Source organism: Beta vulgaris, chromosome 3 (assembly GCF_026745355.1).
Source record: "Beta vulgaris subsp. vulgaris cultivar EL10 chromosome 3, EL10.2, whole genome shotgun sequence".
In the NCBI taxonomy this organism is placed as follows: Eukaryota; Viridiplantae; Streptophyta; class Magnoliopsida; order Caryophyllales; family Amaranthaceae; genus Beta; species Beta vulgaris.
In genome coordinates this window covers 9,032,089-9,057,625 of record NC_079204.1, presented here as the reverse complement: position 1 = coordinate 9,057,625, position 25,537 = coordinate 9,032,089, and the positions used below count along the sequence as shown (strand labels likewise).

At 35.1% G+C, this 25,537-nt stretch overlaps 2 protein-coding genes across 3 annotated transcripts; one reads left to right on the top strand and one right to left on the bottom strand.

Annotated features, from left to right (window-relative positions):
* Positions 1 to 1,194: 1,194 nt before the first annotated feature.
* LOC104906482 (uncharacterized) lies at positions 1,195 to 5,620 on the top strand. The gene is made up of 7 exons (XM_010695244.4): positions 1,195 to 2,403; positions 3,492 to 3,608; positions 4,468 to 4,646; positions 4,737 to 4,830; positions 4,925 to 5,002; positions 5,106 to 5,207; positions 5,290 to 5,620. The coding sequence occupies exons 1-7, from the start codon at positions 1,927 to 1,929 to the stop codon at positions 5,419 to 5,421; spliced, it is 1,179 nt and encodes a 392-aa protein (XP_010693546.1). The 5' UTR covers positions 1,195 to 1,926; the 3' UTR covers positions 5,422 to 5,620.
* Positions 5,621 to 8,606: 2,986 nt separating this feature from the next.
* Positions 8,607 to 24,621, bottom strand: LOC104906483 (hypothetical protein). Of its 2 annotated transcripts, none has more exons than XM_010695245.4 (19): positions 24,387 to 24,621; positions 22,869 to 23,294; positions 22,615 to 22,711; positions 20,600 to 20,653; positions 20,387 to 20,514; positions 18,370 to 18,463; positions 18,184 to 18,282; positions 17,242 to 17,489; positions 17,069 to 17,161; positions 16,431 to 16,970; positions 16,217 to 16,358; positions 15,993 to 16,094; positions 15,004 to 15,096; positions 13,513 to 13,554; positions 13,154 to 13,264; positions 9,504 to 9,575; positions 9,291 to 9,409; positions 9,130 to 9,196; positions 8,607 to 9,045 (listed from the first exon to the last, which is right to left on the bottom strand). In XM_010695245.4, exons 2-19 carry the CDS (start codon positions 23,276 to 23,278, stop codon positions 8,746 to 8,748), a joined length of 2,811 nt encoding a protein of 936 aa, XP_010693547.2. In that variant the 5' UTR covers positions 23,279 to 23,294; positions 24,387 to 24,621; the 3' UTR covers positions 8,607 to 8,745. The 2 variants fall into 2 exon arrangements, with proteins under 2 accessions (XP_010693547.2, XP_010693548.2); XM_010695246.4 differs by having other exon boundaries at positions 24,430 to 24,621.
* Between the last annotated feature and the right edge of the window lie 916 nt (positions 24,622 to 25,537).

The window sequence follows — 25,537 nt, the reverse complement described above, 5'->3', positions numbered from 1 at the left end:
AACAAGCGCAAGTGAGGTCTTGTTAGATTCGTCTCAGCGTGAAGATTTCATATATCAATTTTTTTTATAATTTTGACTTATATGCAATTAGAGATATTAAGGTTCAAAGAAATGTCTTGACAAACGTGAAAATACCAATGATTCCATAAAAAAACAAAGGAAGTATTAATAAGTTAAATTATGTCAAGTATAGTTGAGGCGAATGAAACACACTTTAAGGATTCGAAATATCATTCCTCATATCCTATTTATAATAAATCTAGCAAGCCTTTTGTTATTTTATATGTTGTTTTGTTATCTTCTCATATAAAATTGACCATTTTTCTTAAAAGTAGAAATTTAATAAAGTTATCTTTCATGTAATTGCAACTGTTCAGAATTACAAAGGACGAATTACCGTATTGGTAAATAAATGGGCTTCTTGTCACATAGGTATTTAAAAGCTCCGACCACATTAAAAAGTTTAAAAAGTTTGTGTTAGAATTGACGCATGCAAATTACAATTTGAATTTTTTAGATATATTGTATTAGTTTCTCTATGTAAAAGTCATTTTATCCTTTTATTCTCATGACTCAGTAGTATGTTATAAGGTAACTCTTTAGCAAATCCGAACAAATACTCTTTGTTTTACAACTTGTTTGCTTGAGCAGATGAAAAAGTCAAAAGTTAATGAAAAGCCACCTAAAAATCATTTACCAAACAAAACATATTCTAAACGTCTAAATACGGAGAAAAAATATAGGCTCCAAATATTTTGGAAGCTCCTTAACCAAACTTGCTTGGTGCAAGTGATGTATAACTCACGTTAAGTTCGAATCCCACTATTTATTTATGATTGGGATTTGGGAGTACGAATTCCCTTATATCCACTACTCTCAAGCGTTTCGAGACGCAACCAAGCTTGCTTGGTGGAGGTGGTGAGGAACTCAACTTGTGACTTTGAAATTACAAGTTCAAACCCCACTACCTACTTGTGATTGAGCATAATGATTGCCTTATATTAGTTATATCTCCCTACGCTCAAGCGTTGACCTATATAACTGGGCTGACTAACTTGCTATTGTTTTTCGAAAAGTATTGGTACAGTAAAGTTCTTGTTCTTAACCCTTTTTTTTTTGTTTTTTTTTTGAGGAAGAAGCTCCTTCTAACATAAATAATGTCTTATCAAATATCTACACAAATCAAATTCATAGACTCAATTTTTTTTAAAAAAGAAGTGGGTTATTGACTTATTGGGTGGTGGTCTCAATCTCAACACGGACACAAGCTGATTCTCCGTCGTGTCCTCCTCACCTCTCTCTCTCTCTTTCTCTCTCCTCTCTTTCTCTCTCCTCTGTTATCCAGTTGAGAGCTTTCCATTATCCCGCACTCTCCGGAGATTTTCTCTTGGTGTTCAATAGACCCCCTTATCCCATCTCTTTACCTCCTAATTTTGCATTCTAGATACACCAAAAAAAATAAAGCACAAGGAAAAAATAACTCACTTTTTTCCTTGTTCAATTTTATTTATCTTTTTTTTTTTTTCATTTTTGTTGGAATTATTCTGAATAAACTTCCTTTTGTTGTTGAATTAATAAATGTTCTTGCTTTTCTCCTGGAGCAATTTTGTTTTGTTGGGTTCAATTGTTCAATCTAATCGCGTTTGAATAGTTTTTTTTAAAAAAAGTGTAAAGTTGGGTTGCAAAATGTTGGATTTTATTGTCTCTAGATATTAGCTAGGTGTAACCCATCAAAGTAAATTGATTAGATCTTTCTGTAAATCATTTTCTTCATTTTGAATTTTCAAGTTTTGATGGATTTAAATTTGGGGTTATTTTTTTGTGGGTATTGAAAATTGAACCAATTTACCTCCAATTTGATCAAATCTAACATTTGGGTCCTCAAAAGTTTGAAAGTTTGATACAAAATCAACATAAATTAGAGAAATGTATAGTGCACAGAACAAAAAAAACCTGCAATATGAGTACCAGGCTCAAGTAATCAATTACAGGCCAAGTCTTCATACAAGGAGGGCAAATTTGACAGTGAAATTCCAAGATATTTATGGGTTTTCAGTGGAAGGTAATGTGGATGATGTAAATGTTTTGAATGAAGTTAGAGAAAAAGTTAGGGAACAAGGAAGGGTTTGGTGGGCATTAGAAGCTAGCAAAGGTGCAAATTGGTACCTTCATACTCAAATCTCATCAACCCTTAAAGCTTCCCTTAAATTATCAGCTTTAGCTAATGCTATTACATTGAAGAGGTTAATTAGGAAGGGAATTCCCCCTGTTTTGAGGCCTAAGATCTGGTTTGCATTGTCTGGTGCTGCTAAGAAGAAATCCACTGTGCCTGATAGTTATTATAATGATCTTATTAAGGCCACTGATGGCAAACCCACGCCCGCCACCAAACAGATTGATCATGTGAGTTTAATTGCTCTATTTTGTTGCCTTAGTTGATGTGTTTTGATTAACTGTTGAAGAATCTAGCTATGAGTGTGACTTTATTGGATTATGTTTTTTGTTGGGTGGTTGTTAGATTGTTAAATGGTTTTTGTTTTCTGGTTGATTTGATTTAGAGATTCCAGTGAGTTGAACTTTTTGAGGCTTAATGTATTGTTTATAGCTGATTCTGTTTGTAACAGACTTAACTTTTATATCCTATTGATGTCGAATCAATTGACTAGTTTGTGGATTGAAACATGTGAGTTTGCATAATGAGGTTTTTGATTTTGTACTTTTCCAGGTAGGCATATATCAATAGAGCTCCTCTTTCTGTAATGTATGTATTTCGTAGTGATTGATATCGTGATACCGATACATTTGGTAAGATTAGCGTGATAATGTACCGTCAATCCTAGTTTTGAGCGATGAGGTAGTTGCCTCTTAATGTATTTAAGACTTGATACTCTAAAGGCATGCTATAGTGTGTTACTTGGTGATATTTTCGATTGTGGATTATGAATTTTTTTTGTTGAGATCGAGGTTGATGAAGCCTGAGATATGATTTGATGGTTGTGTTTTTTGTATGAAGCGATGGGTTTGAGTATTTTATCAGCATGTCTCATATGTCAGGTTCAGTGAGATTTATTGGTATTACATTATCATAGTTGTAGTGTACCTTTCTGATCCTGCAAATGCATGCTTTTCATGTATTAGGTTGTAAAAGTGGTGGGGCATATAACGTAAGAGATATGGTAACCTCATCATACTATTAGAGTTTAAATGGATGATATATAGGTCAGTCCCTCTAAAAATGGGACGATGAACCTGAAGTGAAGAACCTTCTGGTTGGCGAGCACCTGTACCAACAAATTCCTGTATGCATCATTACAATCATTGCATTACAGTGAATAGGCTAGGTAGTGATTGACTCTAGTTTATTTGGAAGTTGGAACCTCGGCGGACAACTTTGTGGGACTGAGTTATTAGCTTGTTTGTGGTGTGTTGAATATCTGTAGGGCAATATAAAAACTCTACTGCAGAATTGATCAACTTTTACACATCTGCAGGACTTGCCGCGGACTTTCCCTGGCCACTCTTGGTTGGATACACCAGAGGGCCATGCAGCGCTCCGACGTGTTCTTGTTGGTTACTCTTTTCGGGATTCTTATGTTGGTTACTGTCAGGTGATTCTTCTATCTAGCTTATTTTGGCAATTTGTGGGAATTGACAATTTGACATCACTTATAATTTTTGTCGATAGGGGACTTTGGAAGGAAAGGGAGGGATTCATTTTTCCTTGTTTAAGTACAACAAGAGCAAAGGAAGAGAATATGAAGGATTCATTCTCCTTCCAAATGAATGAACCAAATTCTTATGATGTTGGAAGGAGAATGCAAGCCCAGTCTTAACTCCCCTTCTTTTCCTCCCCCTTCCCGCCCTTACCTTTCCCTCCATTGCACTTCAAACAAAGTGTTAATGCTGATACACCTATTTTTTTTTCTCCCTTTGCCTCTGGTTTCTGTAAACTACAGTCTACATTCATCTATTACTAATTGTAGTATTTGAGTTGTTTTAGAATCTTCACTACCAAGTACCATCTATTATTATTATATTATTAAAAAGATAGGCAAGAACTGCTAGTCGCCACATGGCGATTTTCCCTCTTCTATTATCATTCTATCCACGTCATTGTCATGCCATTGGAGGAAATACATGGTCAATATAGAGTTACGAATTTACAACTGCAAGTATGAAACAAAGAGATTTATTCACCACCTTATTACACTCTTATTGTTTCTGTTATCAAAATTAATGATGATGTGGATTTTGATGGAAATCAAGAGTTGAGCTACAATGTCCTAAATGCATAATGTGACTAAAATTGACACTACTAGTAAATTGATACAACTGTTAATTCATCACTTGCCGAATATAGGCATATACTACAAGTCTAGGCGTTGTCATTGAATAGAACAATCATATATGTAGACGATCTGAAAACCCTTGCTGCAGTCACTCACCCAGCTAATTTTGTTGCTCCAGGGTTTAAATTATGTTGCAGCATTATTGTTGCTCGTTATGAAGACAGAAGAAGATGCTTTCTGGATGCTTGCTGTCCTACTGGAAGATGTTTTAGTCAATGACTGCTACACAAATAATTTATCTGGATGCCATGTTGAGCAGAGAGTTTTCAAGGACTTACTCACTAAAAAGTATCCTAGGTACTCTTGTATCTCCTTCAAATTTTGATTATCTAATGATATCAAATTGTTTCAAATGTATTTATGAAACAATGGAAAGGGAAATTGCAGGACAGCTGCTCATTTAGAAGCCTTGGAGTTCGATGTCTCCCTTGTTACCACTGAATGGTTTTTGTGCCTTTTTTCAAAAAGCTTGCCTTCGGAGGTTTGACCAAATTTGTCTCTCCTTGTCTGTTTTTCAATCTATAAAGTTGGCTCATATACTCATTATTGCTACCTTTCTGGAGTTTATTCCTCAGACAACTATGCGTGTGTGGGATGTCCTCTTCTACGAGGGAGCTCAAGTTTTGTTTCTTGTAGCTTTGGCTATATTTAAGGTGACGATATTTCCTTTGTGCTATGAGTCTCTGTCTTCCATACTTCTGTTTTAAAGAATGAGTCCCAATTTTTAATGAAATTGATACAAACTCTTATTTGCAGATGAAAGAAGATGAGTTGCTTCTGACTCATCATGTTGGTGATGTTATACACATTTTGCACAAAACTACTCACCATATGTTTGACCCTGACGATTTGTTGACGGTAAGCTGAAGCTCTTACAGAGAATTTCTTTGGCGTGTGCTACAGCCGGTTCATTTATCTCTGTATATTTTTGCGTATACAGGTTGCTTTTGACAAAATTGGTTCTATGACGACCAACTCAATATCAAAGCACAGGAAAAAGCAAGAACCCGCTGTCATGAAAGAACTTGATCAAAGATTGAGACGACTAAATTCCCTTGGTGATGAAAGTTAACTGGCTTAGTTAATCAATAGACTGAAAAAGTTGTAAATGCTCAAGGCAGAACTGCAAATGTGGCCTGAGATATTTTTGTGCTTGTAAGTTGTAATATACATACAGAAATGTAGTTGATATAATTTTGTATGATAATAAAAACATAAACTAATCCCATCCCTTTAGAGGGCAGCTTTTGCCCTTTTTCGGCTTTACGAAACTACACTAGTATTCTTTTCTTCATCTTTACAAGAAAAGCAGGAAAGATGTTGCTGAAAAACAAAGAAAATGAAGATCAACAGCATACAAGATGGAAATTCTCTTGGAGAGCTAACATTTGACATTGTTCTGCCAGTACCAAAATCCATATATATACTTCTATTACAAAACTTAGAGGTCGTTTGGTTCACCTCAAATTCTACTGGAATTTGGATTTCCAAAAAAGTACAAAATAGGATAGTTGTTTGGTATAGAGGAAATAGGAAATTCATGGGAAATATAATTTTCAAGGAAATGGAAATTCCTATGAAGTGTAGGAAATTAATCATAACCCCTCCACCTTGGTGATTAGATTTTCCTGTGTCAATTACAAATTCCTATGTTCAACCAAACACCAAAAGCCATTTTCTAGGAAATAGACAAAGGGATTTACTTCCCATGAAACAAGACTTTCCATGAGAATTAAGTTCCAACGGTAACCAAACGAGCTCTTACAATAATTGGCATAGCTACCAGACTCATCTCACAACTTTCATAGTAGCTAAATATGCACTTTTTTTTTGCTGACTTTTACAGTTTTACTCCATGTACAAGATATACAAAACTCGAGCAATAAAACGGCTCGGAGAATTGGTAGGGGGAAATCTATGTCCTCAAGATCACCAACAGGAGAGAACTTGTGCTCACTGAGCTCATGATTCTCATTATGTTTAGGTGAAAGAGTTGGAAAGTTGTGTATTACAATTGATTTTGCCGTGGCATTTATAGTACATGAGGAGCAGTAGAGTACAACAGAAACTATAGATTACAAAGGATAAGTCAAGTATCAATTATCGAATGTCCAAACTCCAAACTAGTAGTCCCAACTCCAACCGAAACAAGTTGGTTTGGATTTACGACTTCACTTAATGTCTTAATTATTTGACGAATTGATGATTGATCGTTATATTAATCCATTGATCAAATGCATAAAGCTTAATGACTAGCATAGTTATATTAATTCATTGATCTAATATAGTTATAGTAAGATATTGATCTAATCGACTTTTTAAAAAAAGTTTGACTCGTATTTCGAGTGAGTTTATAAGAATTTATACTGATACGAGACTTCCTTTTTAACCAAACATGATGTTGTTTGCATACTACTAAAAGTTTGATCATCAACTTTTATAAAATTGTCTTATCCAAAATTGTCGAATATATTAGTAAAGTGCATATATATGGATGTCAATTCCATACACGTGTATGGGAAGTCCAACCACTTTTTTTTCGAGGCAAGTTTCGGACTGTACTTATTTGCCACTTTAATTTTAAACGAATCCGAAAAAACGTTTGGCCAAAACCCAACTTGAAGTTTCATTTTTCCCGAACAAATACAAGAATGTGACTAACTTCTACCCGAACCGATGCGATTATTGTTGAATTTATGTTATTTTCACCAATAACTGAAATAAACTGAAATAAAACTGAAAATAACTGCAATGTGTTTTAACTGCTATGGATTCAACCGTTGGTTGGTTTAACTGTTTGGATTGAAATTGGTTAAAACTGCAACTGAACTGAATTGAAACTAGAAGAAAATTAACTAAATTAAACTGAACTGAAAAATTGTTAACTGAATTATTTATAATTTTAACTGTTGTAAACTGAACTGATATGATATGAATTGAAATGTTTGGATATAACCAATACTCAACGTTGAACTGAATTGACACCTCTCGTTAAAGGAGGTAAGCTTTTGAACAGAATGAGCATTCATAATAGTAAGGGGCTTGGAAGGTTCAGTAGTGTTGGAGAGGGAATTGGAGTCGTCTGGTCCGATCTTGCACTGGTGGATCGGAATCTGGAATTTTTTTGGTTTGGTCTGGACCGAAAAAATTCCGATCCAGTTCAATTTTGGACTTGTTAGATCGGAATCTATATTTTTGTAAAAAAAAAAAAAAACTTTTTTATTTGATTTAAACATATTTATAAATTATCTGTTAAAAAACATATTTATAAATTAGATAAATAAATATTTAATAATTTTAATAGCAATATTCCTAAAGGTAATAAATGATAGGTTTTTAACTTTATACTTTTTAAACTTTTTTAATTTATATACTTTTTTTTTTTTACTAAAAGATCAAAATTTACGATTCATCCGTACGGACCAAAAATTTCCAGATTTGGACAAGATTGGAACGAAAACCCAAAATCGGAATTTTCTCTGCACCAGTCCAAATTCCGGTATGGTCCGATTCAGATTTCAATCCGACCCTGATCTTTGCATATCCCTAATTACAATTGATGTTGCTGTGGCATTTATAGTACATGAAGAACAATGGAGTACAAAAGAAATTATAGATTACAAAGAAATAAGTCAACTATACAAGGATAAAAATAAGGAATATATCTAACTAAGAGATCAAGTATTGTGACTGAAGAAGATAAGTACTAATGTGTGCTCCCATGAGCACAATGAGAACTGTGCTCCCACAATATAAAATAGAACATTTACGAATATTTTACTATTGAAATGGAACATTACAAAAATTCACTTATGAAAACGAACATTTTACTGTTGAAATGGAAAATCACTAGAATTCATTTACGAAAAAGAACATTTAACTGTTGAAGTGGAACATTACCATAATCCAATTACGAAAATGAACATTTTATTGTTGAAGTGAAACATTACTAGAATTCAATTACTTAAATAGAACATATGCTTATGGAATTTAGAACATATTTTTAGGGAATTTAGAACATATTTTTAGAGAAAATAGAACATAGTTTTGTGGAAAATAAGTAAAATAACATATTTTAAAATAGAACATTTACTGATCGAAAATAGAACAATTTTCACGAAAATTAGAACATAATTTTCTACTGGAAAATAAGCTTAAAACGAACATTTGTTGACATAGAACATTTGCTTATTGGGAATAGAACATATTTTTTTATTGAAAAATATGCTTAAAATGAACATGTGTTGAAATAGAACATTTACTCATCGCAACTGGAACGAATTTACTAGGTACAACCGTACAAGGTATACAACGTGCTCATAGGAGCACAGTAGAATTTTCAGATAAATACAGCTAATACTAAGCGTTTACTAAATATGATAGAGTTTGACATGAGTCAAACCTTATCATTAACATCAGGAACGTCATCTAACATGGAAGGAAGATTGTCATACATATTAATCAAATTGGAAAAATCATCATAACAATCGTGCTGCTCTTCAAGTAGATAGTTCCAAGTAGGTGGCTGAGAGAATTCACCAGGAAGCTGAAGCTGGAGCTGGCCGCAACTGTTAGCTATCTCCCTGTGCTTCCGAGTCCAGTCAGGGCGACTCCAAAGATACAGGGGAGGAGTAATCTTGTTCCACTGTGAAAGTTGCTTCTCATCAGTGCCACAAGATCCTGGTAGGTAAAATGACTGAAAGATAACCAATCAGATACATAACAAGTCAGATTTGAGAAAGAAATTGGATCAGAAATAGGAAGCTATTTCACTATGTACCTCGCCAGAGAGAAGATGCGGATCCTCCCATAGTAAGTCGTACCTCTTGTCAGTCCTAGAGTCAAGCCTACAGCAACAAATCAAATTAATAATAAAAACAAAGAATGATACTCCATAATTCAAGGTGAAAATCAATGACAAGAGAAAACTTATGTCCATACCTGTGAGTTTCCGGCGGAACAATAAGAATGAGAAGCTTTGGTTTAAATTGAAGGGCCTTGCTGATAAATTGGTTAGCCAGTGATGCTTTGCAACCAAAAGGGGGATTCAGCCCCATGATCTAGCCAAAAGAATAAGAATCAAGGCACAACAAGTTAAATGAAGAATGACGAGAGAGGAAGTAAATTGAGACCCTTCAGAAACGAGAATCTCACCAGTCGAGAACCTTCTGCCAGTTCTTTGGGATGAACACTAAACCAATCCCTTTGCTCAAAATTGAAATCATTCTGCATGTTGGATAATGATCAGCCAACAGTATATGAATATCGCAACAGATAAAAAGCACTAGATAGGCATGAAACCTCGGAGATTGGAGAACCTCCAATCGTGCATAGTGATTAGTGAGTGAGATGTGTGACAAACTAAGTGACCTGGCTTTGTCATGTTTGTGACCCAGCTAAGAACATTACTATCCTTCAATGCTTCCCTCTTACACAGGAAGCCAATAAACTAAGAGACAAGTTCAGCTAAAAAACCTTAATAGATACCCATAAGATCCCGCTAGGTCCACTGAATACCTTATATGATGGCTTTGACACTACATTTTGAGAGGTAACATGTACAAACTCCTCTCATATCTAGTTCAAAATTTAAGATTTGAGATAACAAACAAAAGGTATTAATCATAAATATCATGAAAGACAATACTTGAGCACTAAATGGCAAAACTGCAGCATCAATAATTTTCAAAGGGGATACTATTTGGGTGAAAAAAATGGTGTTGGTTGAATGTACTTACTAAAATAATCTATTCCTTTGCCACTAACGAGGATGAAGCTAAAGAAATACTGAGATAGTAATACCTATAGTAGCACTTATATCATTCTATGGTACGGCCTTAGATGCACAAAAACACTCATGACAGTCACGTTTCCCAGTGCTAAAATAGGGTACAGCTAACTCGTGTGAATTACAATATAAGAAAACAAATTTTCTCCAACAGCAAAAGAACAAATAAAAAGCAATTGTGCGAACAAAAAAACGTACTATAATGTCGCAAGAGCATGAGCCCAAAGAGAAGATTAAAACACCACTAATTCATCAAAGAAGACTCCGGAGTCCTAACCATGGAAAATACTAACTAGCTTCTCCAACAAAAGCACACACGTAGTGGCAAAAGCTTTTCATTAAATGTTATCCCCTCCCCCCATGCCTTCCAAACTTCATATGCTGAATCTGTAAATTACAAAGATCCCTTAACAAATGAAAAAAAAATATACATAGATATAAAGTCCCCATTAAGGGAACCCAAAGACGATATTATTCTCCAATTTGAGATTTGCTCATGAAATCCAGGACTATAAAAAGAGATGCCGACCACAAATTTTGTACTCCAGACAGCTCTATAAGTGTAACCTGATAAGATAACAGTTACCACTCTAGACATGGATTTGAAAACCCCTCTACCACCAATCAGTTATATATATCATAAAATCCCTTTATGTGCTGCTAAACATGATCAATTGCTCTCTGAGAAACATATAGCTTGTACAGAAATTATTTTTGTTCAATCATTTGTTTCTCAACTTGCAATATCAACAACCATAATTTAAGTATTCTTTAAAACATAGTTGCTATGAACTCCTAAGTTAACACATTGAATCAAGAGAAAAGGCAAAAATTAGGCGAAGAGGATAGATTTGTATTGCCAATATTAGGAGAATAAAATATTTCATACCCGGGAGGTGACAGGTGAACTCTCTCCCAACTATTTCTTCTCTCCATAATTTCAATATACATATTGATATTCTTAGGCCCTAGATTGTTCCCGGCTGCTTCCCTAGCAAGATTCTTAAGAAGCTTCTACCAGAAATTACTAAAGTATCCTTTCTCAACTGATTCACAAAATTAATCACTTACTGCTGTTATAGCGACTTAATTACCTTTGGGACGCCTCCTACCATAGCCACTCATTGTCTTTACCCGAGCGTCGATCTTCGAATTGCGGATTTCTCAACTTTCTTAAAAGAAATGATGAATTTTTGGGGCGAGGCAGCGATACTAGTTATCAGGTCAGAGAAAGGCCTGGCACGTAAGCTCGCCCCCTTTAAAACCCATTACTTTATAGGTGAATACAATGGGAAAGCTTGTTCTTCTCCTTTCTATTCATATAGTGGAGGTCTAGCCAATGCAAACCTTCACCTTGTTTCAGATTGTCAGGTTGTTATCAACCGTCTCTCAAAAAATGCTGTTTTCCTCTCGGAGTTAGATGTTATTCTTTTTGATATTTTAGCTCATTGTACTTCTTTTAAGTCTCTTGGTTGGTCTCATGTTAAAAGAGACGGGAACTATGTTGCCCACCATTTAGCAAAGCTAGTAGCCTTTTGTGTTGAACAAATTTGGGAAAACCACTCCCCTCCGGAGGTGGCGTCCTATGTACTTATGGACAAACTGTCCCTAATCTAGCTTGCTTTTCCCCTAAAAAAAAATTCATATAGTGGGGGGTCTAGCCAAAGAAAACCTTCACCTTGTTTCAAAACTTAAGTGAGTGCGTATTTCCAGGATACACATAAACTATTCAGCACATGGCCATAGTTTTGCCAGATCAGTACGATGCCAAGGAGCCAAGGACCCCACCTCCATCATCCACCTCAAGCACAAAAGTTTGAGTGGTCCAAAGTATAAAACAGTCTAAGATATTGAGAGGTCCAAAGCCTACCTACCAAAGTCCATTGTTCAGTTCATTATAGACCTTGTAAAGCTGGGGTTCAACAAGAGTCAAGGCAAAGATCATGAAGTCGAAAACAGACAAGGCACAGAACACGCAGAAGGGGAAAAGTTAAAAGGTAAAATAACAATTTAACAGGCACTTTTCTCGACCAAGGTAACCCTTGTAAGAAAATAACGCCATGCAAGGCATCATCACCTCATGCATGTTGCATTTTACATTATGAGACACTTTTGTTCAGCGGAAAACCAATTATTTTTTGTTTTGAAGAGGATGAGGACCTCCAAGCCACAAAGGGTTTGTGACACTGGAGCCAGGGCATGCACAGGATGCACACAAGCTGACATTTTTTAAGAAGAGATTATCCTAACTTTTAGATGATATAGTTATAAAAACTGTTAATCTGATTTCATTGCATAGAATTGAGAACACATCTTACTCTATTAAAAGAAAAGGTACAGAAATAAGTTGAAACGGAGAAAAAGATAAAAACAACTAAAATTGAGAAATAGATGTAAGATTTAACTTATAAGGAGATGAAAAACAGGAAAAAAAATCCTTCTCATCTATTTTGGCAAGACACCGGCTAGGCAGATACCCCTCAGCCTTTTGACGAATCGACTTCTGCGAAAAGTTTGCTTTCTGATTTCTGTTTCTTCTTCAAAAGTATTCATTATTCAAAAGTGTCCAGAAAGCTAATTCTAATAATTATGGACACAGAATATGGTCTTAATTCTAACCACAAAAACACGCAAGCATTTAAAAAATATAAACGAGTTTTGACATTTTTTTGAAAAAAAACGAACAAGTCACAGCAAAACTACAAGTAGACATCTAAGTCTAGTCGATCCGGTCTCATTGTTGGTCAGTTGGTCACAAGAAAAAAGTCCATATATAAGGATCGATTATTAAGGTAAAATTAACTCTCTAACGTTTGAAAATTACAAACTTTTAAACACAAATCATATACTTTTACTTCTTTAAAAAATTTGATTTCTATAGTACCAGTAAAGTCATGTGCAGCCTCCAGGTAACACAGATCTGGATATGTTAGGTCTGTAACTTACTATATTGGTCCAAATACCAAAAGAACAATATATCAAAGATGCAATTATGAGATGAGAAATCAAAGTCCACCTTAGCTGGAAAGAGATCGTAATTTCTGAATAGGCACTTCTTCCCCACGCTGTCCATCTTCTTTTTCATCAAACAGCTGAAATCATTAGAACCACAACAGAAGTCCACTATCTGCAACATCATCGGCAGTTCATAGCTTAGTGACGTTAAAAACTATTGTAACATGATCTACCAATTACCTGAATATCCAGAAAGTTTGCCTAATCTAGCTTAAGAAATTATTTTCGGAGGTGGTTTAACTTTACCCTAAATACATAAAACATAAAAAAGAGCTGCTGCAACATTCTTTGCATATTTTGTATCATTTGGAACTCCAATACTAATAAAAGAAGGCGATAGACTGAAGAAAAAGCTCTCACCATATCGCCATCCTGGACGTACCAATGAAGCCTTTGAACAATCTGAAAAAAATACAACCATCAGCTCCATTTATCTGTAGGCTCAACTTCTATGTCTAATACTATTATTGATAATGTGCGAGTTAGTTATTATAATTTTTTATTTTTTGAACAGGGAGAAAGGGTACACGTTAACTAAATGCTTCCTCTGTCTTTAATTACTTGCTATATTGTTGTGGCACAAGTATTTAGGACAACCAAAAAATGTGGTATGGACCATAACTTTATGGGAAAATTGACAAATATTTGGGAGTTATAGGTAAGAAGACAAAGAAATAAGAGGGAATTTTGGTACCTTTTTTTGGGCCATGATTACCAAATAAAGAAATATAGCAAGTAAAAGGAGATATCCATTTATGGAAGATGTAGCAAAAAAAGGAGTGAGTATTATGCTTTTACATGATAAGCAATACCATCAACATCCATGCGGCATCCCCCAAAAAACAAAAACAGTGACAAGGACCAGGCATCAGCGACAGTAGGACTTCGAGTAGTAAACGGCCAGGATGCCCAGCAATGATTTTTCTCTTTTTCATTTCCAGAATATTCTAATAGATGCATCATACTAATTTATCATGCATATTAGAGAAGAGAGAGCGTCCTAAGAAAAATATTGTCAAACACTACCACAAGGAAAAACTTTCCACTGAAGCCAAACTGCGACTAAACGAGCTGCCAGGTTGGGTACAAGGAGGAAAAGAACTGTGCCTAAAAGAATGAAGCTCAGAAACGACACCTGAGCTTCAAATTCTACATTAGAAAAACAGACTCCACAGTCCTCATGGACACTCAACCACAAATTGTAATCAAAGAGGGGATATTGATGATATCCACCTAATGATCCCAAAATATGGCTTAGGCACTCACGTCCAAAGAGCCAACTAATTAAGTTATTGCCATCAATGTGAATGATTGATTATATTTGAAGTGGTATCTTGTGGTTGCAGCTGCAAGTAGTTTCACTAGGGAAAATAAAATAAAACAAGTGCATCAAAATCAAGGCCTGGTGATCTAGTTGCAATGACCTTCAATTTTCAGCGATTTCAGTGCTAAATCTCAGGTAGATAACAGTCTAGCATAGACTAGAGGTATTGAACATCAATTTTCAAAGGATTACAACGGCCAGAAGTATTACTTGTCACCAGGATGTAAAGCAACATAAAGTTGCCACAGAAACCTATGAACACTCCCGAACATTGGATATAGAAGTCAAAAGTTCAGACTAATACAATCATTAAAGAAAAATAAACATACTATGTATTAGAGATACATGATCATGTATGTTCATTTAGCACATTCATACAAAATTATATGCATAACAGCACAGATTCAACATCATTATTCATTTCCTCACTTCATGATTTTTGCATTAAATTAGCAATCAGTTCACCTACTGTTTCTTAAAAATAAACAAGAAGACATATTATATAATAGAATCCAAGCAGAACTTGCCTCCTGAAGCTTATCTGGTTTAGTAAAATGCCGTCCATAGGATGAGTAGGACATGCCATGTAAGAAGGGTGCGAGATACACATCAAGCCTTTTCTGCAACAATATAATCAATTAAAGTGCTTCAATAGCATGAAGAACTTTACTTTATTCGAAAAGAAGACAAGGTATTAAGCAGCCCATTTAATTCCATAAGGCTCTATCCGACGGTTGCTTAGAAGATGAAGATATATACAGAACCACTAAGCCAGTAAGAGGACAACCAAACTAACAATCAGGAACAAGGTGTGCATAAATTTCAGAGGAATATGACAATAGATTAGGCAGCTGCAGGGGAGGTTTCCCCATACATATTCATCTGAGCTTCAAACTTTTTAACCTACAGAATACATACTTCTCACATTAACAAAGGGCAGAATTCCATTCCCGTAATTACCCACCATCATACACGGAAACCATACAAGTGGACTATTTATGGCTTCTTAAGAGCCATTACAATACTTACTCCTTGTAAATTAAACCCATTGAATTAAACAACAGTTCTGGACTGAATGAGTTATTTTTCTAGCAAAAGACAGGGCAATATACAAAATTTTCATGTGATTAAAAGTCTTCAACATTAATTTTAGGATCTCCTATACAAGGCTTATTTATCATATCCACAGCCTACCCCACTTCACCTGCAGAGCGAAAATTATCATATCAGCAGTCTATCTTACCCATTACTTTGTCCAACATTGCCAAATGGGAAGGAATAGAGTAGCATCAACGAGTTCCAGTGCCAGTCCTTGAGTTACAAATGACAGTAATTCTGTTGAATTTTTCTTTTGCCCGTGATAGAAAATAATATCAGAATATTGTTGAATTACACAATATACCAAAAACATATAGCTCTCGCCTCTAATTTCTGGAAATGGCATTTTGGCCAATAGTCCTTAAGTCATTATGTACACAAGCATTATTGATATAAAAGAAAGTATTATAGTTCAAACCTTCCACAATGGGATCTGTCGGAGCATCTCTGCACTACAGACACTCTTTGCATCATCAACAGTGCCACCATCATCGAGCTTCTGCAAGGCTGTTCGAATGGCCTTGCAACAATTAATGGGGGGAGAGAATAGTCAAAAGGCCAGCAAATATCTTGAATTCTTGACACAGTTAAAACATTTGAAGCAGCAAGCAATTTCAAAAAGTCCAGACATAAACATAATACCTTAACTGTGACCTCAACTTTCACCTTTGTCAGGGTCTTGTCTATATTTTGATTATTTTTATAATTGGAGGGAACAATATGCTGCTTCTTGAACTCATCCACATCAAATGAAGAGTTGACATTTTCCATCAGAGCCATTATTCTGCAGAAGAAATGACATAAATATTTTGTGGTACCAAAAGTAGATAGTAACACCATTAGGGCTAAACCTCACCTTCTCTGCATTGTGACATCAATGACAGGACTTGAGCACCTTTGTTTCTCTACCAAAGGCTTTGCTGTTTGAACAGCACTGGGTTTCTTCCAATATTTGTCAGCATTGCCAGAGTGCACTATATTTGACTTCAGATTTTTCTCAGAATTGACTTTACTATCAGGAACTGCTTTAATTGCTGTCATTGTCGTCAAAGCATGAGGCTTTGGAAAAGATTTCACATGACCCATCGAAGCAAATGACAAATTACTAAACCTTTCACTCTTCTGAGCAACAGAACTAGGTTTACTACCACGTTGTCCAACTAACCTAGTTGAATCACTACCTCTGACACTATTTTGGACCTTATCAACTTGTTTGACAGTCCTCTTTTCAACAGTTTCAGTTGCAGAATGATAAGGAATCAGTTTCCTTTTCATCGGTAAGACATTAACTCTAGTCAAAGGTTTTTCTGGAACATGTTTTTTCTCTTTGAAAACACCAGGAAAGTTTATATGGTTTCTCAGCGGGGTTCCAAGTTCTGGATCAATCTCATGGTCCCTGTGCAAAGTCCGGAGCAAATCCAAACAGACGCATGAAATCAGAACCAAAGTTCAGATGTAAAATTATGCAATAAAAGCAATAAATAAATAACCTACAGGCAATATATCAAGATACGCTTTATCAGAAGACCATCCCAAGCTCTTTGCAAGACTCCATTCACCTCAGCGTTATCATCAAAAGAAATTTCACTGCAGAAGTGATCGAAAGTCTAGCATCCATTAAGTTCGAATTTTGATACACAATGAAGCAATCATTCAAGATTGATTACCTTGGTAAGCATTTCCTATGATATGATTTAGGACAACGTCTACAGACTGCAAATTGTAGGTCATCAACTTCTCTATCCTCTGCTTGCTTACAAACAAAACATTTATGAGAAGGACAAACAAAAGAGTCTTGAGCAAATATTTTCTTCTCAAGGTCCTCCATCTGGGTATCATTTTGCTGCTGGAGTTTTTTGGAAACACATCTGGGATGATAAAACCGGCCACAATTAGCAGCAACACAAGGGAAGACCTGAAAGAAGTCATGTCAGATAAACTAGACTGCACGGCACAAAGTTGCACCAAACAAATTTTTTTCAAAAAAAAAAGAATCATAGTTCAGATCCCCATTCTCTAAATTCTTTATACGCTAATGCACTCTAACATGAGACTGAAAGCCTACCAGAAGAGCACTCTAGCACTAATGTCTATCCAGCCTTCATCAAGTGGCATTTTAAAGTTACAGCAGCTGCGGGGATATTACACGAACTGAGCAGGACAGACACATGATTGATCCACTGGAAATTTGAAGTGCAAGACACGCAACTTGTAATTATACTTCAGTTTTATCAATTATAATTGAGAAAAAAAAAATCTGTTCCACATAAGCATCTTGCTAGCAATCTTACTATCTAGGATTGTTACTTCTTCATGGAGACTAACTTTTCAACACTTTGGTAGCATCCATTACTTTTAAAAAAAAAATGTGCCATGATGTTTATTTGACCCTCCACATATCCTTTGGCAGAACACTTTATAAATCCTATTCAGTCTTGCTGCTTCTTACACAAAGCACTCGGGTACAATGAATAGTTGAGGATAACCATGAAACAATTAAAAGCTCAATGGTAAAAAGGAAAAAATACGAAAGGGATACTAAAACAAAGACAAGGCAATAGACCAAAGAGGGGACAAAAGGATCTCGTAAAATTTTTAACAGGGTATACCTCTGGGCTAGAAGACATGTCTGATGAGCCCAACTTTCCACAAATAAAACACTGATGTTGCTGATATTGACAGTTCTTGCAGATAAAATTCGGAATAGCCTGTAAAAAACAATAATCAAGACAAATGCAAATTGTTATGCATAGTACATATAAAGTATAAACCTTATGTAGGAGAATTTTACCTACATTAACTTGTGCTGCCGATAGGCCAAGACTATCACACAATCCCTCTCCAGAAGCCTCAGTTGCATGGAAGGACCTCATACACCTCCCTTCACAACTGTCAAAATGCAAGACATCAAATGGGAAAACAGTAAACAGTTGGTCAGATATTGAAAGGCGAACATACATCTTCATGCTAGATTCAACAATTACCCCAAGTACCCCAATGATTTGTCTGTGTCATTTCAGATGAGGCACATCCAGGCAGGAGAGGAAGGCGTGACCAACTGAATGACAAGTTTGTGTGTAATAGAACTACATAGTTCAAAGCAAACAGTGAAGATCAAAACAGCTTTCCCCAGCAAGTAGAATAAACAGAAGCACTCCAAAAATTGAGTTTTACTCTACCAAAAAGACGCCTTTACATTTTTGACAATACAATCTTCTGGTTACCTGACACCCCACCCCTCCGCTCACTTGTCACTACCAGCTAAATGAATTGAGAACAATTGCACACCTAACGTTTCTTGTACAGGTCAGACAAAAACATTGGCATGTTATGTCTCCTCCCTTCAAACATATAAGATTTATAATGACTGTAGAAGAATTTGTGTCTATTTCATTATCAAGTGAGGGATGAAGGAGAATCCAGTTATAATAAACTAGAAGAACAAGGGAGCTATATTTTTTTGGAACACCTATAATAGTAAATATCACTATTATTATATAAGGAACCCAGTAACAATTTGTCATAAACAACATTGTATTAATTTAGTACACTCTGAACTTTTATGTGAAAATGTAGAGGCAGAACAACAATCAGAAGGAGGACAAATTGGACTGGTCTAAAGCCAGTCTAAAGTTTTTTGGACTCGATAAATTGAGTCTATAACTAGTCAGAACACATCACGAGTCTAGTCCAATTTAGTCTCAGTCCGGTCCTGTCCAAAATTTCAAATTAATTAATTATCCAGTTTAGGCCATTTCTCTAAAAGTTAAATCCATTTTGGTACAACTGATTTTTCTAAATCAAATAATGTATTAGAGATAAATTAAAAACATATCATCACATAAGTAATACTCCCTCCGTTTCTTTTTAATTTACTCACTTCACTTTGGGGGAAAACCAATGAAGAAGTACAAAAGTATGAGAGAGAAACCGAAAAGGTGGAGAGAGAATTTGAAAAGTGAGAGAGAGAAACAAAAGAGTGGATTAAAATATTAAAAAGTGAATGACATGGGTAGAAAAAGAGGAGAAAGTAGAAGTGATATGTTAACAAAAATAAAAAAAAAGCAACAATGTGTAGATTAAAGACTAAAAAGGAAAGTGTGTAGATTAAAAAGAAACGGTCTGGCATGAGGTTTCTTTGCTTGTGTATTGTTTTTCCTCTTCTAATATTGCCTTTTCTTCCATCATCCGTAAGGATGGTGTAGGCTGGTCCTATCCAAGGTGCCAGACCTAGGTTTTCTTTTCTTATAAAAAAATAAAAAAATAAAAAAATAAAAACGGAAGGAGTAACACTCATCTTAATGTAGTTCCAAATGTAAAGAACATGCAACCTAGGAGACATGTATCCTTGAATATGAAGTTCTTAACAATCCAACTTTTTTGGATTCATTTCTTTATCGCTTGTTGGAACTTGAATTAAAATTTCTATTTCTATGTTTGATTCTATTTCTTTTCACGGACTATATATTAGCTAGGTTGGGGGGTAAAATTAGTCCTTGTTCATACATCGGCTTCTCTGGTACGAAATGAGCCACTTCAAATAGGTTCATTGCTCATACAATTAATCCAGCATGGGCAACATGAGCAGATAAATTGATAAGTCGAGCATTCCCGACACCAAGTGAAATCAGTGTACACAAAAATGTTGGACACAAGATTAGATCCAATCTGAAATTTTTTGGAATAAAAATTTTTGGTCCAAATCCAATCCAAACTTTTTTTGGTCTAATCGGGCCTTTCTCGGTCCACTTACGGCCTAAGCAATCAAACATATAGAAATAGAAAGTTGGAGTAAGCAAGAGAAGTAAATACCAAAGAATATCCCCCCCATTGTCACAAAGTGAGCAACATGTATCAAAGAGGTCATCATTGTCAGATGAATCATCAAGCTCATCAGGATCATCCACAATGAAGTCATCCCTCTTCACCATCGAACCTTCCTGGTAGACAAAGGTAAATCATAATTTTAATCCATTATACATACTACATTAGAACAATAATCAAAAATCAACATCCTGAACTGACCATTTGAAGCACTTTCCCCTTTGTAGGCTTTTCCAATAGAATCCCAAGAATGTACTGTCCAAGGAATTCGTTGTTAAAACAAGAGAATTTCTATCTTATAAACACATATATAGGACGGGATGTATATTAATCAATTAGAAATAAAAGCATATCACACAACATAAATGTCAAGATATACATAGTTTGTCTCTTTAGGCGAGATTAAGTCCACTTATGAAATTCATTTGTTACAGATATTATTGAAATTTGGAAATATCCTAATGACATGAATGACTCCTAAAGCCCGAATAGAAACTTATAACGCCATCTTATTCATACAAGAGGGATCATGATAAGCACAAGTACACAAACTATGAAATCCTCGAAAGAAAAAATTAATAGAACATTAAAAGAGTACTGAAACAAATGTGCTTCCCCTCATGTAGTCCTAACTCCCAACACTTGGATCTAATAATTACTCCCTTCATCTAACCTTTCTTCACACTTTCCTTTTCGAGTTGTCTAAGGGTTTTGTTCACTTCTACTATAGGTTGAAGAAAACAACCTGATTAAAAAAAGTTCATTCTTATCCCTCCGTTACATTACATCCTACTAGCCTTATATGCACGTTATAAAGTCGAAGGATAAGTACTACTCCCTCCATCTCATAATACTCTTTACACTTTCCTTTTTTTATTTGTTTCATAATACTCTTTATACTTCTATTCTGAGATATGACCCACTATTATTTTAATCATTCTACTTTTTAACTTTTGACCCACACTCCCTCTCCTCCAAATAAAATAATACCACTCTTATTACCTACCAACTTTAACCATGGCTCACATTCTCTCTCCTTAAAATAGAGTAATACTACTTTTACTAATTACTAACTCCTATCACATCTAATTTTCAATAAAATAACAATTGATAACCAAACAACAACTTATCATCTAAAACTACATGTCTTGATAAGTGCCAAGAGTATTCTGAGATAGAGGGAGTAGTTGCTTTGCAGTTTGTTTGACAATTTTTCCCTTCTTTATTTTTGTTTTTAAACTAATAGAGTAGTAGGTGTTGTGGTTTTATTTTCTAGTTGAGGGCATATTGGTAAAAAAGGATAGACACGAAAGTCCTCAAGAGCTCCCATATATAATAGAGATTTCTCTCTCCATACCAACAGTTTCTCTTACTTCTTTTCTCTTTATTCACTTCCAAATCTTTTATTCTACTTCTTATGAATACTCTTAGTAGAGAAAATTTGGGAACAAAGAGAGCACACAATACTATCAAATTCTTCAAGAACAACGCGCATCTATCATGAATAATCCAATCTACACATATGACAAAAGTGTCGACTAAGTTACTCATGTTTACATATGTACTGTTAAATTCCTTTAAATTGCTAGGCAATAGTGATTATTCTTATTCTTAGTAGAGTTTGCAGAAAAGGATTGGGCACTTAGTTTCTTATAAGTGGGTTCATTTGGCTAATTAGGTGTTATTGTTAACGGAGTTGACAATCATTAGTTATGCGAGTGTACTTTTAAAAGATCAGGGTACATGATGAATTTTCAAAACATTCGGGGTATTTGGTGAACAAACCGAAAAGTCGGGGTTATTTGGTAAATAATTTGAAGAAAAAATTTCTTTATTGTACATCAAGTCTACCCTCTTTGTATGGCAAGCTAGCAAGACACAAGTAGCATAAGCATGTCCATCTACTTTATGCATACATGTCTAAGCACACTATTGAATCCTACATAAACAGCACAAGAATATAAATTTCTTATCAGCTCAAAATCCTCAAAGATTAAGCTCCAATAATAATTCATGTTGACTACACATCAAAGTGTAAAGCCTAAGAGTATTATAGATGAGAACAGATCAAACAACCTAAACGCAGTCCATCTCAGCCGAGTGCAATCTATGGCTTAAGTAATATGAATACAATCAATTTCTTAGGTATACTAATGATGAACATGCAAGCAATTCAAGTCATCTCAGGAGAAGTAGGATTTAAAGAGAGCAAATACCTCGTTATTCATGAAGGTTTTGTCACGTTTAGCAGCACTTTTAATCAGTGATATATGATCCATACAGTCAAATTCTGAAGGGGCAACCTCATATATGCTGCAATAATTGCAGGTAGATATAATTTATTCAAAGTACATGATAATTGATAGTGGGATAATTGATAGTGAGATAATTGATAGTGGATACATTATGTAATGTTATGATCAATACATATTGCAAAACCAGATAGTAATACCAAAGACAACATTCAAACCTGAAAACTCTTGATAAATGGCACCATATAGAGTTTTTAGTTGCCTGTGGATTATGTTTAACGAAATGAAGGCATTGTATCGTGATCAGTATTGACCTAATTGTAGCCTCAAACAGCTTTTTCGGCTTCAAAAGCTTTACCCAGAGGTTACCCTTGCACAACACCGAAATTTCCGGCTGTACATACGCAAGCTCATATCTCCATGCTACGACTTGTTTATAGATCTTTTGAAGGCCACCATCACAAACACCAGATACAAACATCTGGAGGTTTACAGTGTCAATAGACTCGTCATTGCGCCATTGAAGGGGCAAAAATGCAAATGAAATGTGTTCATTCTCCTGATTGACGAATTCATAATCAGTCACGCTATCTGGATATACCTCACCCTCTTCATCTGAAGATGCCATTTACTTCCGCAGATGGCTGCAAAGTCAAAAATTGTTATGAAATCAGCTCTATGTCATATACCAAGCTAATCTTGAGTAACATACACCAGCCATAATGCCATAAGAAAGAAAAACACACAAACAGGTAGCTAAAGCCAAATGAGAATCCAGCAAAACTCAGTAGTGTAAAGAGCCAACAAGGGTCAAGCATCAAATTTTGATACAAGAGAGTCTTAAGCCATAAACTTCAGTTGTCTGTTAGCATTTAAATGTAAACATATATACGGATACAATTGTTCTGGAAAGAGTCTACTTGTTAGCATTATCAAAAATGAACAAAAAAACGGCTGAGTTTAGCTCTAACCTTTCTACACCAATAGAAAGATAATTTCCAAAAGACACACAAGCAAAAAGTTATACACTAAGGAAGTAGCATCCTAATGGAAGAAGAAAACTGTGACTTGTGATAGTAGAGGCACGCAAATTCCCTTTTACATTGATAAATAGCAACATTATTACGTGATTTCGGAAACATAAAGATAAACCGAAAATTGATGCTGAACATTCTCGATGGAACCCTCATATTATAGCACAGATGAAGCGAACACAAGGCGGACTTCCAAAAGACAATCACCATAACATAATACTTAGAATTTACCTAAAATAACCCGTGAAATCAAAACTACGAGATTTAAAGTCAAATGAACTAGAACAGCAAAAACCAAAAAGAAGAAATTCCTCCAAAATAAGGATCATGAATGGCTAGAGAAAACAGAGATGGAAAAAATTACATGATAAAAAAAGGAAAATTTGTCAAAAAAAATCCTTCAAAAGTTCAATTAAGCATTTTAATCCAAAAAACAAACCAAAACTAGATGATAAACAAAAATTCAAATAGCAAGGAAAAAACAGAGATTAAATTACTCTGCACATAATTAATAAAAACACAAAGATAAAGATAGATGAGAAACGAACTGAAACATACAAAAATAACGAAAAATAAGAAGTAGATAAAATTGCAGATAATTCACGAAGAAGCACGCAAGAGCAATTAATGGCTGTTACAGCATCAACTATACGGAAAATATAAAAAAAAAAAAAATTCATGATTTAGGAAGGAAAATGTTACTGAGATTGCAGCAATACTGTGGAGAAAAATAATGAGTGAAAACCTAGAATGAAATTGAGAAGTGAAGGAGAGAGATAAAAGTTTCCAAAGATGGAGGAAAATATGGAGGAAGTGGGAGGAGTTGCAGTAGTAGGCTCTGTCAGAGGCGTTTGTAGAGTGTGTAGTACGAACTTTTGGAATACAAACCGTTTTTGGCCGTGCGATTTTGGCATTACTTGATTTGTTTCATTTTTTTATTACTTCTCCTCATATGCTACTACTATTTATTTTTTTTGAGGGGGAGGCTACTACTATTCTACTAGTACTTGCATAATTCTAGTCCATGATTCCACTACTCCATTTTGATTATTTTTTGCTTCTTCGAAAAATTAAAAGATAAGTCATGAATCTTATGATTAGGAAAAAAAGATGAGAGAGAAAAGAAAGGAGAAAAAAGCCCCAATTCCAAGTTCCAAAACCCTAGCCATAAAAGAAATCCCCAATTCAATTTTGAGAAATCTTCTATCCTCAACCAGGATGAATTGCTCTTAGTTATTCTTTCTAATATCCTGTTAGCAATTCAGATTGCAAATTTCAAAATTTTCTGCGCAAAAAAAGTCATTCTTCAGGAAATTATTTTTACTCATGATGAGATTGTGATTTGTCGAAAAAAAAAAATCAGATTATGAGAATTATTCTCATCCTCACTTGTTAGTACAATTCCGAGCTTCTTCATCATTCTTGGGATTCAGAGTTCAATCATTTGATTGGATTAAAGGATTCATCTTCCTTCCATTCAAATTTAAAGTTCGAGTCATGGCTAGGGTTTTTCGGGGTTCTCGGTATTGGGTTCCTCTTTCAATGATTGGTGTGGGTCTTTGTTTAATGTTTTTGGTGTTGGTTTTCTCGATTCCAGCTGAAGGGTTGATGTCCTATGTCTCACCCAAGCCTCCTGGCTGTCGGGTTTTGTTTAGCGTGGTCTGCTGGTGGTTCTGCCACCGTGTGGCTGCTACTATGGTGGTGTGTGCTAGAGCCTTCTTTGAAGTCATCCAGGCTACACCATTTAGGTGTAGATGCTATGATTTCCAGCTTTATCATTTGTCTGCTATTCATGGTGAAGTTGGTGAATTCAAAAAGTTTTCACTTTCACATAAAGCATCCTATTTTGTTCA